The 12,550-nt window shown below is 40.8% G+C and overlaps 1 protein-coding gene across 10 annotated transcripts in view; it reads right to left on the bottom strand.

Annotated features, from left to right (window-relative positions):
- LOC308070621 (uncharacterized protein) overlaps positions 1-11,793 on the bottom strand; it is a 46,460-nt gene extending 34,667 nt beyond the window's left edge. For 8 of the 10 annotated variants that reach the window (XM_080404879.1, XM_080404885.1, XM_080404883.1 and 5 more), the window contains exons 1-9: positions 10,541-11,793; positions 6,763-6,820; positions 5,958-6,101; positions 4,657-4,803; positions 3,451-3,573; positions 2,591-2,758; positions 2,043-2,228; positions 583-705; positions 286-399 (exon numbers count right to left, since the gene is read on the bottom strand). In XM_080404879.1, coding sequence (XP_080261005.1) covers positions 286-399; positions 583-705; positions 2,043-2,228; positions 2,591-2,758; positions 3,451-3,573; positions 4,657-4,803; positions 5,958-6,101; positions 6,763-6,807 — 1,050 coding nt within the window. In that variant the 5' untranslated portion in view covers positions 6,808-6,820; positions 10,541-11,793. Of the gene's footprint in view, positions 1-285; positions 400-582; positions 706-2,042; positions 2,229-2,476; positions 2,759-3,450; positions 3,574-4,656; positions 4,804-5,957; positions 6,102-6,762; positions 6,821-10,540 lie in introns of those variants that run through there. The other 2 variants (XM_080404887.1, XM_080404888.1) reach the window with 2 other exon arrangements.
- Between the last annotated feature and the right edge of the window lie 757 nt (positions 11,794-12,550).

Here is a 12,550-nt window from a genome sequence, read left to right as displayed (position 1 = left end):
TAGTCCTCCCCCAACACGACAAGTTCCCAAAATGAATCAAGACAAACTATGGGTGAGAGTCAACAGCTTTATATTTTATGGAAATTACCTCTCCTTTAAGTTAATCTCCTGACTGGAATTAGTATTTCCTTGCACAACTGTGGTTGCATTATTAGCACATGTCAAAGCCTCGCAGAGAAATGCCTAAATATTTTATGCAAAGCTATCTTTTGTGCACAACCAAACAGCTTTTTAAACTTGTAATTGCCCTGATGAGTTTAGCTGTTCATGTATGCTGTTTCTTACTTTCAACTGCTGGTCCTTGGCATCCAGTTCTTTTTGCAACACATCTATCACCTGTGTCCTTCCCAGCATGACTTCTTCCTTTTCATGGAGCTTCTGTTTCAAGGCCTTCAGTAGCTAGCAGAAAAAAATAATCAAGTAATCAATAAATGAGTTAAAACTTTCAGAAGAGAAAGAAAAAGACTTCCCTTCATTTTCCAAACCAGACATCTGAACTGCACAGCAGAGAATGGTAATTACATGATTCCAAATTTCCTTGTTTAAGTCAAAGCAAGCTACTAAGTTTCCAAAGCAACATACCTGTTCTAGGTCAGCACTTGCATCGGATTTAGCAGCTAATTTAAAGAGCTCCTGCTCATGCTTTTCTCTCTGGGCTTCCAGTTCCTTTTCCTTTTCCTGGATAATATTTTGAAACACACGTACCTAGAAACACATAGAAAGTACATATGAAACTAGTTCACAAAGGCACAGTAAAAGCACACTGAATTGCCTAACTAAAAAATATATTATCTTGCTGTACCTATCTTAAGCCTGAAATTTGCTTCCAGTGAACAGTACATATACTAATCAGTCAGTGACTACTGATATCAGTGTTGCATGTGGATAAACTCGAAATTACAAAAAAATTGCCTCAATTCCACAATAACAAACTTCAAACAAGAAGCATGGTACTGTCCATTCTTGTTCAATATCACAGATTTTCACCTTTCTTTTTTGGATGACATTGTTATGAGACTTCTAATTTCTAAAAGATTACATTGATCATGTTCATTTCTAGCAAGTTTCTATCAATTTTGAATAAATTCACATGAAGTCCTACTCAGATTTATACCTCTGTGATGATATTGTGCTCGCCAAAATGGCTTTCACAGTCTCAACTGTTTGTATTTTTCCTTCTTTCCTGTATCAAAACTAATTCCCTGTGTGCTGCTAAATGGGTATGGTCACGCTCAGGATCAGAAGTAGCATTTTTGTTACAGATAAACTCAGGCATCAAATGATGTGGAAAATACCAAGTTTCATATGTGGTAGAACTCAAATGCTGAGAGATCAGGCACATCACATTAAAATTTGAGATTAAGCTTCCAAGAGAGTTGGAAGAGCGCGGTAACATCAAGGAACGGGTAACATGCTCCATAGTTCTACTTTTTCTTTTTTTTTTTTTAAAGTATTATTTAACAAGTTGTTATTGTTTGTCTTGGCCTGTTAATCAGCTGCTAACTTCTAGAAAAGCTTCCCCTTCAGTACACCAAACTTCTTCAGCTATTTTTTAGTCAGGAGGAAAACACAACCATTTTTCCATGTTTTCATGCCAAAAAGTGTGTCGGGTAGCTCATGGCACAAGTGAAAGTGATCTGTGAAATAGCCATTTCTGCCGAGAATGGTTGCAATAATCCAAAAACACTACTGTTGCTGGCATGCAATTTTGCACATTGAGATGTAGTGCTAAAGAGATATTTGGAGGTTCTTCAGCTGGAACCCTGCACAGCTCATTTCACTCTGTTACACACTAGTTTCTCCATGCACAAACATCAGCCAAATGCTTGAACTCCTTGCTTGTATGAACTTTCAGCTTCAGTGATCACCAGCACAAACTGTCTACTGCTTTGTTATTTTCACTTCAACACCATACAGATTTTTACTCAAGAATCATCAGAATTAAAAGTGGCATTTCTTAACTACTGAGAAAGAAACACTGCAGCTGAGATACCACTTCTCCCACCAAAGCATGTAAATATTTTTGCAGTGCACTTACTTACATTTTCCATATATGTAGCTTCTTTTCCTTGGAAACGCTCTCTTTCTTTGCTCTGAATATTTTTAAGACTCTCAATCTGTTCCTGGAACAAGCTACATTTTTCTTCACTGTCTCCAACCTTCTTGGTAAGGTTCTGCACTAGTATCTGCATGCTTTGTAGTGATGACTCCTTAACCGCCAGCTGATTCTTCAGAACCCAAAGCAAAAGACAATTAGAAGAATGAACCCAGACAAAAGACATAGCAATCACCACAGAGCCACACCTCTTAGCCCTTCCCTCAGCTAAAGCAAACCTGAATTTTGAGTTTAATCTGAATTAAATTTGCCAGCAGATTCTGAAGTCAATACTATGTATAAATGGTACTGACAAAAGAAGTAAATAAATATAGATCTACTAACATAAATGAAAATAATGAGTAAAGAATTTTTATTCACATGAATAACTGCAGAGGATTTGTGCTTCAGAGAAGGATCCACTGTATAACGCATCAGAATTCGTTGATTTCTTGAAACCTCTATGGAGATTTTATATTTGAGCTGCTAATATACCTTCAATTCTTCATTGGGCAAGAGTGTTTCATTGGCAACACCACTTGATCCACACGCTATCTGTAAATCGATGATATAAGCATCTCTTTCAGCTAACTTCTTTTCTTTCTCTGCCAGCATGGCATCCATTTCAGCCCCACGACAGCGCTGGGCCTCCAATTCAACACTCTGAAAATGAAAAGACAGAATTCCTTGTAAGCTATACTTCCACCATCTACAGCACAGAACAGGTGAACAGTTTCATTATTTCTTTATTCCCTGTATTAGGGTACCGAAAAAATTACAATCAAATTTATAGCCTGGTTCAATTTTAAGTGTAATCTTTAATTACTGAACCTTTCTCTTTGAAATTCTGCAGCGTTCATGTTCCTGCCACTTTCGACAATGAACAGTCCTGCCCACAGAACACATCACTGCACAAAACACTGACATGAAAACCATAACATGAAACTATCCCTTGTCTACATTCCACCCTCTTAGGACTTACTTTTGCAACAAGAAAAACTGAAGCAAACCAGCATCTTTGTTCAAAATACAAGATTCAAATATAACATTAACCCACAAATTCTTATTTATGTATACTATTCCATTCATTTTCAAATGGCTACAAAAGCATGCTTGAGGATTCCCTTGTTGAAGACACAATGACAGAATTCTCACTGCATTTCCTCAAGCAGGTTCTAACATATAAACTTCTCTGTCTACTCAACAGAAAACTCGCAGAATATCTTAGTAGCAACTTGTTCTACTACGTAGTAACATATCATTAAGTACATAAATATATTTAAATAAATACATTTAACCATAATCCTGTAAGCAAATGTGAAAAGCCACAGACTTGTCATCATATAAAACAGCACCTTTTTTTGTAACTCTTCATTTTTTTGTGTGATCTGGGATTCTAGTTCTTCAATTCTCCTTCTCAGTACTAATATTTTCCCACGATTTGCTGCAGCATTTTCCTGGTCGCCATCTTTTGATGCCTGCAAAAACACAAGAGTTTTGTAAGCACCTAACTTCTGTACCTCTACCTATTCAGATAACACTGGTGGGAAAAAGGGGACTTTCCTCATGACTTGGGTTTCAGTTCTGTTATAGATTACATATTCCATACAGAAGCAGATAAATCAGGCACAGAATTTGCATCAAGCTTGTAAAAATCTTTGTATTTCAATTATTAATGATAATTACTACTACAAAGTGGACTGCAATATGCAATAAGGGCATTCACTTCCTCTGGCAATTGTAACCCATGTAATCTGGCAAGTGTAGTCCATGTAACTCACAGGGGGGAAAAGGACTGGGGGGTGGGGGGAAGCGTAAATTAAGCCATTCATAAGCACATTTCAGATCAGAATTTCAGTAGGAGTAACTACTAGGTTACAGAAATTATTTGCCCTTACAAGAGAAATCAAGTGCTAAGAATATTTTTTATTAGCAAAATAGATCAGGAGCATAAATAATGAGCTACTGCGTGTCTTTAAGGACACCTAGGGATGTCAACAAACTGATTTGTTTCTGTTCTCCTTCAGCACACCTTTAATAAACAAATACCCCAGAAATATTAAAGCCTTATATATGCTATTTTGAATCACACAACTGCACTACTACAAACAGAGCTGAGAATCTTTGTTAACAGTAAAACACTGGTAACTTAAACGAGACATTCCAACACTTCATTTACATTTTGCTACAAAGGACATTTTTATCTTTCCATTTTTATCTTGGATATTAAAGTAAAAACTTAGGGCTTGTTTTCATTTCTTCTCAAACTTATCTTCCCAATTCATGTGTTAAAGACTTTGAGCTGCTAATAAGATGAAGATTAGCAAGAATTTCTTTGCTAAAACAATTTGAAAGGAATATAGAGTTTTCTGAACTTCTATAGAAAGATAAAAGAATTAAATACAAATACATATATGGACTGACAGTACCCACACAGTCTACCCTGATCCTAATCTGACTCAGCTCAAAGTTTCAACTTCAGTCGCACATCTCGAGTCCAGCACACAAAACTGTCTACAGCCTTAGAGAAATGGTTTGCTCTAAAATATAAGGACACTTACCTTTTTTTGTTCTGCCTTTGCCTCTAAGCCTCCTGATACTGATAACTGTTTCTTAAGTTCTTCCAGCTGTGAGGTTAATGATGCAACCTTGGCTTTGTTTTGCAACTTCAACTTGGAAAGTTTCGCATCAGCAGATTCCTTCTCCTCCTACAAACATCAAAGTTATGAAGGACTAAATCAGCTACATGAACAATTGCATCCTTCAATTCTTCCATTAAAAAAAAAAAAAAAAAAAAACACCACACAAACACAGAGAGCGAGAGAGAAATCTAAAGTGATGACTGGAAAAATCTTCCCCCTGATGAGACATGATAGTGCCACATGCAACAGGTCTGCATATATGAAACAACCTTCCTTTAATTATTTAAACTTTCTGTGCATTGTTGTTATTATTGTATAGAATCCAGAGCATTATAATGTTAGAAATTCTCCTTTTTTTTGATAGCAATACAAATTCAGGGCTTGATTTTTTAACAAAAGTTAATTTTAGTTTATCTAATGCAAAATTAATGACACCTTCATACTATATATGCACACATATATATACACACACACCCCATAATACTATAAAAGCATAGTCCATTTTATTTAAAGAAATTACTTAATTTACAATGAGTTTTAGAAAATTCAGTATTTTACACTTGGCTGTGTCCACAGAAGACATTTTTTTAAAGTGTAAAAATAAATCTCTTTGCAGGAACACACCAACCTTATGACTGTTGAAAAAAACAACAGAGTAACCAATAACAAATCCTCAAAAGTCTTCAGGACACTAGACACTAGGAAGGATGGAACTAGAAAGAATGTGTAGCAGTCAAAAGTAGAGGATAATACATAGTAGTATGAATCATGAGATAGTTATTCAACAGAAAGATATATATATAGTGGAAAAAGAAATCAAATACTATCTACAGAAATTAATTTTCAGGTAAGCTGGTATCTCACTAAATGTCCAGTAATGATTTGGATGCTTTTTTTCCCCATATTTGGCCTAAAATGACCACGCACCTCGAGCTATTGGAAAGTCAGTCCATCCATTGCAATTATTAAGTGCATCTGCCCATGCAAGGCACACACGTTGCCTGTATAATACCCAAACTCAGTTCGGATTTTGGCATGGAAGACACACAAGCAAAAAGCAGTAACATCCAGGAACCATAACAGCTCATTGCGACCAACCCTTCCTGCATGCCTAGAGTAGCTCTCAGACTGTAAGCTCATACATACAAAACCAGCTCATGATAAACAGGACTGAAGGGGGTTTTTAAATAGTCTTTCTGAGAAGAATACACACATGGTACCTTTAATTGAAGATCTTTATTTTGAAGCTCAGCATCCTTCTCTCTGACAAGCTCCTTTAGCTGCGTTACCAGCTGTTCAGTACTTGACAGCTGCTCAGTCAAATCTGTCACCGACATGCTTCTTGCATCTTGTGAGCCTGTAGCCTGCAGACATTAGGTATACTCTGTTCAAACAAAATGGTGCAGACAACACTGCTTCTGCAAAAAGTCTTCAGTTGTTTTTTGTCTGGGTTTTTTTAAAAACATTCAGCAAATCTTATTAAGAGTGCAATACTAAAACTTACATATACTATATGTACCTATACCAGACTGCTTTTAGCAAGTTTGATAGACACATGAAATTATAAATCCTAGAAACTCGTTTAGAAATATTAGTTTGAAATACAGCAAAACCATCAAAGCGTCCTAGGTATCGAAAACTGAATTTCCCAATTTACTGGATTTACACTGTAACAATCAGTGTTACTGTGTTTCACTGTTACTGAACCTAGTGACAATAAAATACTGATACTGAAGCTACTAAACACAAAAAATTACACTTGGGATAAAGTTTATGTAATTCCTACATATGCTTTCTTAAAGCAAGATAAGCATAGTGAAGAGGAATAGAGCAGCTGTGTTATGCACAAGAGATTAAATACCAAGTACAGAGAAAGCAAGAACGCAACCTGAAAGTCACAGCAAAACTAATTAAGCAACTTATTTATGAAGAGCAAATATATATGATTAGTGTATCATCAATTAAAGACTCTCTCTGTCAGAAATTCTTAAGAAAATATTATTTTAATAGTAGCTTAATACTTACTACTGTTTTGGAAGGAGAATCATCACCACTACCCCATTTCCACATAGTTTCACGATGGCTATGAAAACATAAATCAAAATAATACCACAGTCAGTATCAGTGACTCTCAGATAACTGTAATTAACTCGCACTTCTTTCAATATATTTCACTGTAAAATGCTTGAAATTAATTTGTTTGTTCAATTCTGACAGCACCTCTGATCTCCACATTGCTACTTGTTGAGAAATCATGAAATCATGTACAAGATATGCATAATATGCCTTTTCTAAAAACTGCTAGTCAGTAAAATATCAATACTATTAGAAATAATCCAAAGAAGATTTTAGAGAGTAAATGCCATAACGTATTATTCAGCATAGTTGCTTTTCCCACATATAAATAGAAGATATAAACCACAATTTGCTAATGTTTAACCTGACCTTACATGCTGCCTGGCATTGCAATATAACAGGGATTATTATATCAATGCGTATTTCTATAAAATCATACATAAAGACTAAAAAGATCAAAATGCTTTAAATGCTATGCAACTGCTGCACATCTGAAAAATATAAGTGTTGCAACCCTTGAGGCCACAGATGAGCATATAAAACGCCTGCATCTGCATCCCCAGGAACAGCAAGTGTTCCTTGCTTCTTTTGCTCACTATCAAGTACCACAAATTCCTAAATGGCAGCAAAGTACCAGCCACATGTACACATAATCGCAGTTTTCAATCATGGAAAGCTGCAGCTTCCTAATAAATGCAAGTATAGCCCATAAGAAGCGAAAATTTTTTAAAAAGCAAAATCCTAAAGACCAAGTAGGTACAAGGCAGCTCAAAGGTTAAGACCTTTACTGAATAATAGCGACAAACTTGGTTGAGGAAAAAAAACAAAAAAAAAATCCCCAAAAAAAACCAAAAAACTGGCAAAGTCTATAAAACAGCCCATGCCGTAAATTCCAAATTGTGTCTTGGAGATATAATCTTAAGAGCAGACTAACATATCTTGCTCGGCATCTGTACAACATTCCCAATAGCAGGATAAATTGAAAAGCAAAGCTGTGCCTGTTCAGTAATTTTCACTCTCATCTAATGACCTCCAGAGGAAAATAATGTGTCCTTTCTAATCTGTATTACAGACTTGTGAAATGTGCATACACAGAGCAGTCCTGAATTTGGAAAGCAGTTTCTACTAAACATTAGCACATAGCTTATTTTTAAAAGTATGCAGAATGATAGCAAAGGCTGCTTTTAAAGCTGTTTATCATTTCAAAACTAAGACCAGGAATCACGGACTGCAATCTATGGCCTGCATTATCTACAAGGCCAAACTGGTTTCTGCTAGGGATCTCCTCTAACTTTAAAATCGACAAACCAGCCATGGGCTTAGGGATGGGGATTACAGAAATTGTAAATAAAACCTTCCTCTCGTAACTACTCCAGAGCCGTAACATCAAATCTGTTCTCAGCAAAAAGCTCATTTCTAGATACATAAAAGGGTTATCCAGGTACAAAGAGGACAAAATGACTCACCAGATGTAATGTGGTGGTGCATTTGTATTTGATTTATGAATATTTTAGCTCATTTCCAGCTCTGACTGATGCAATCACTTTTGCTCACTTCATGTGCCAGCATTCCTTACCTGAATACCTTAACTGCTACTTTCTGCTGTCTTTTTATTTACGAGACACTACATATTGACAAGTTTTCCAAATCAAGCTGGGAAATGAAACTGAACAGGCCTTCCTTACCCAGCACGAAGTCAACCAATAATGTTTTTGGTTTCCTGCTGGTGTACAGGCAGAAGGTTAAAGCACTGAAGCTGCGAAAGATGCAATCTGAATGCTGGACTGCTCAACTCGATCCCTCCTCCTTGCAGTATACCTAAACACAATTCAATTAAGTTTTCTATCACAATTTTCCTTCCTTTGGCAGCCTACGTCCTGGTCATAGCACTATCAAGCACCCAGCGTAACAGAAACAGGGAGTCCAAATTATCTGTGACTAGCCTCTGAAGCTTTCACAGTGACAGGCAATTTGTCTTTCCCCCAAAAGTTCAAACTGCTCATCCTCACCTTCAAGGTTTCACATTGCCTCATCGCTGCCAGTACCTCATCCTGCTCTTCGTCTTACACATTCTACTTTGTTGATAACCATCCTTTGCCATTCACTACACATTCTTTTCCGTTAATCTCTTCTTCACTGAAGAACTGGCATAGCTGTATCTTTCACAAATTCCACGAGATACAACAGAGGCCCACTTAATTTTATGAAACAAGTTTCTTCTGACACTCACAGTACAACTAAGGCTTTGGCTCTTACCACAACAGGCTATTACCAAAAAGAAAAGTCCCACTGGCAGCTTTGCCTTCATACACGTCCACTGTGTTGTCCTGGCACTAGCTGCAGCCAAATCCAGGTAGAAAAACCAACTACGTATCTGGGTAGGTCAGATACTGCAGGGCCCGGCACAAGGGGCACTCGGGAGCACCACACAGTGCACAGGGCAGATTGCAGCAGCAGCTCATACTGAAGCAGTCACAGAAGTCCCACAGCTTGAGGGTGACCAGTCTACATAGCAAAAATATTGAACTGTATTCGTACAACACCTATCAGGATGACCAGACAGACAGAGAAACTGCTTACTTGCTGAATCCCACGGCACTCCTTATGTTTTTCTAACTTTCCCAACACTTATTCCAAAATCCTTCTGATATAAAAAATGGCTTCAAAGAGCACTCATTTGAGTTCTCGCTATGAAGCTATGTAGGTAGCACCTTCCCCCTTCTCTTGCAGAAATACAGACTCTGAGGCAGAGCTCTGCCTCTCTTACTACCAAGGAAGGTGGTGGCAGTCCCCTTTCCCCTCTCTTCCACAAGACTACCGTAGAAAAAAAGACAATAGCACAAGTGTGTAAAAACTCTGTTTTATTTTAAACCCATTTCCTAGAAAAATGTTGTGCTTTAAACACAGCCACTGAAAGAAAAGCATTTTAATATAATTATTTTATTGTTAATCTGCCCATTTTTGCTTTTATCCTTGTTTGATGGGTTACCAAGATGTCGGTACTCCTGCTGAATAAGCTAAACTTGTTCACGAATGGCCCGTGCCATCCACAATTTAAATGCTCTTGAGCAAAACCCGCACAAACATATGACATACAGCAAAGGCGCACGAACGCTGAAGCCGTGTTAATCAAACCGCAAGCACTCTGTAAAGTTAATTAGCAAGACTTTTATATAGCTGTTACTTGTGTCTATTATAACAGCGTCGCTTAAGAACACGAACCACGCTTTCCTTTTAAAAATAATAATTTAAAAATAATATAAACGGGGAATGCAATTTTATAAGAGTGCAGCCCTGGAGAAGGAACAGGCGAGTGCGGAGCCCTGGAGGGTGCAGAGCGCCCGCAGCTGCCACCCCACAGCCGCGGCCCCCCCCGCCCGGCGCCCCCGCAGCCCAGGCCCCAGGCGGCCGTGCCGCCCCCCGCCTGCCCCTGCTCGGCGGGGCTCCCCGGGGAACGCCTCAGGCACAAGCCCCGCGGAGGACAGCACCCCTCAGCCCCCCTCAGCCGCGGGCACATGGCAGGGCCACCCCCCGCACCCCCCGGCGGCCACCCGAGCGTCCCCCGCCGCCCCGCCTCTCCGGGCCCGGCCTGCTGTGCCCAAGGCCCCAGGGGCCCCGGCCGCCCCCCGGGAGGCGGGGACGGGCCCGGCCCGGCTCTCCGTCGCCCGCCCGGGCCCCGCAGAGCCCACCGGCGGCGGGAAGGGGGGAAGCGCAGCGGAGCACTCACCCGCGGGGTGGCGGTGGGGCGGCCGGGCCCCGCCAAGCACAGCAGCTCGCCGCCGCCGCCGCCTTCTCAGCGCGGCCCCCGCAGCCTCCGCCGCGCCCCGGCGGCAGACGTCACCCGGCGGCGGCGGTGGCGCCCCCTGGCGGCACGGAGGACCCCGCGCCCCCCCCGTCCCGCCCCTCAGAGCCCCTCAGGCGCGGCCCCTGTCCCTCAGAGGCGGTGAGGGTGCTGCTCTCCTGCCGCCAAAAGCCTGCAGGTGATGGAGGGTACAATGAACTGCGAACTGCTCGTCTTGGCAAGCCAATAAAAGCAGGGGAAAAAATGTTACCCAAGGAAAAAAACAAAAAGATCCCCCAAAACAATAAAAAAACGAGCTGAAGGTAATGATTCAGTGGAAGAGCAGAGAAGGTTCCAGAAGGTGAATGAGCTGGGGGCACTTTCCCAGCCTGAGGGAGAATTCCTACAGGGGAGGATGGTGTGACCCTGCCCAAGAGACCAGACATCCTTGGCAGAATTCCAGTCAGGAAGACAAGCTGAACATGAGGGGAAAAAGTGACACCCCAGGAGAAATCAGGGACTCCTTGCGGGGAGGCCTCGAAGGCCGGCAGGGGATGGGCGCCATGATGGACGGCCAGGGAGGCTGTGAGGCAGCCTGGAGAGCGCCCAGAGCCATGAATCACCTCATGTGTCCCAGCCAAACCGGGGCCCCCCAAATGTGGGTTTACACGGGGCCTTGACACCTTCCAAATGAGCAGGTATGATGCTCTGGCATTATCTCGGGGGTTCAAGCGCGTTTTCGATCCCTGGCAGACAGCTCTGAGCTTCCCAGAGGCAAAGCCCTTCTCTCCAGAGCTGGGCTGGGCTGGCCTTCGGTGCATTACGCTTACACACAAACACTGCCAAAGCCTCCAGTAAAATGCCACTGCCTCATGTAAACTAACATATATTAAAACACTTTCATACGATAGAGACTCGTTGATGTACAGTTAGGGACAGGAATCTCCTTCATAATTATTATATTGATCTTGCTTTCAGGGAAAGGAACGGATTGAAAGTCTTTAAGCAGAAAGAAGAAAACTACCTCCAGTTTTTTCTGGGGTAGAAGGCACTTGTAAGTGCAAAAGCAAGCTGTACATCATGCCTGACAGCAGCAGCTTCGGTGTTTTGCCTTCTCTAATAGCTCAGACAGTCATTTTTCCCTGTGTGCACGCTGCAGCTTTCCAGCAGTACCTGGCACTGCCTGCTCTCTGGTACAGCCCAGCCCCAGCTTTTCCCCGACAAGCACCTGGAGCAGAGAATAAGCCTTAAATTACAGGAGAATACAATATGAAAATGACAGGGAACAGGAAAAAAGACACACATCAGACTCTAAAAGTTATTAGATTTCAAGATGTGGTTGTCATTTTAATCACTTTCCTTTTTTCCGGCTGCAACGCTGCAGACTATCTTCATCCGTTTTGGATGTGAGGTAAATTATCATACTGCGTTGTGCGTGTTCTTATCCATGCCTTGAGCATTTAGTAATATGACAGCTGATGATGATGGTTACCTGAAGTTCTCTGGAAGACATTAGCATCTCTGGAAGTAGGAGTCTGAGCATTAATGAACTACAGCACTGCAGGCTTGAACGCAGCACAGATCATTCAGGAAGATAAAGGCTTCTTTGAGAGTCATACAAGTGGGGGGAAAAAATATCGTGTCACACCCTCAAGGTGCTGTTGGGCTAGCTAGTGATTCAAAGATATTGTGCATTTTAATGAAAGCCAAAGGAAACTTTTAAGCCAGTATTCTCATTGCTGCACTCACCAATTAGCCCTCATGCATCCAGTAGAACGTGAAGCAGACAATCACATTTGCACTGTTTCTTGCTTCAGTCAATTTAGGTTTGCAGCAGTCTCCAAAACAAGTATCAGAGTGCATCTGACCACAATCTCCATCTACTCAACCTGTAACCTTCATTATTTTAGCCCCATTCTGCAGTATCTCCATAGCCTTGTTTGTCTTTCACCAAAC

This window comes from Falco punctatus (genome assembly GCF_963210335.1).
Source record: "Falco punctatus genome assembly, chromosome: 10".
Taxonomy (NCBI): Eukaryota; Metazoa; Chordata; class Aves; order Falconiformes; family Falconidae; genus Falco; species Falco punctatus.
The sequence above is the reverse complement of the archived record's forward strand: the minus strand, read 5'-3'. Positions and strand labels throughout refer to the sequence as shown.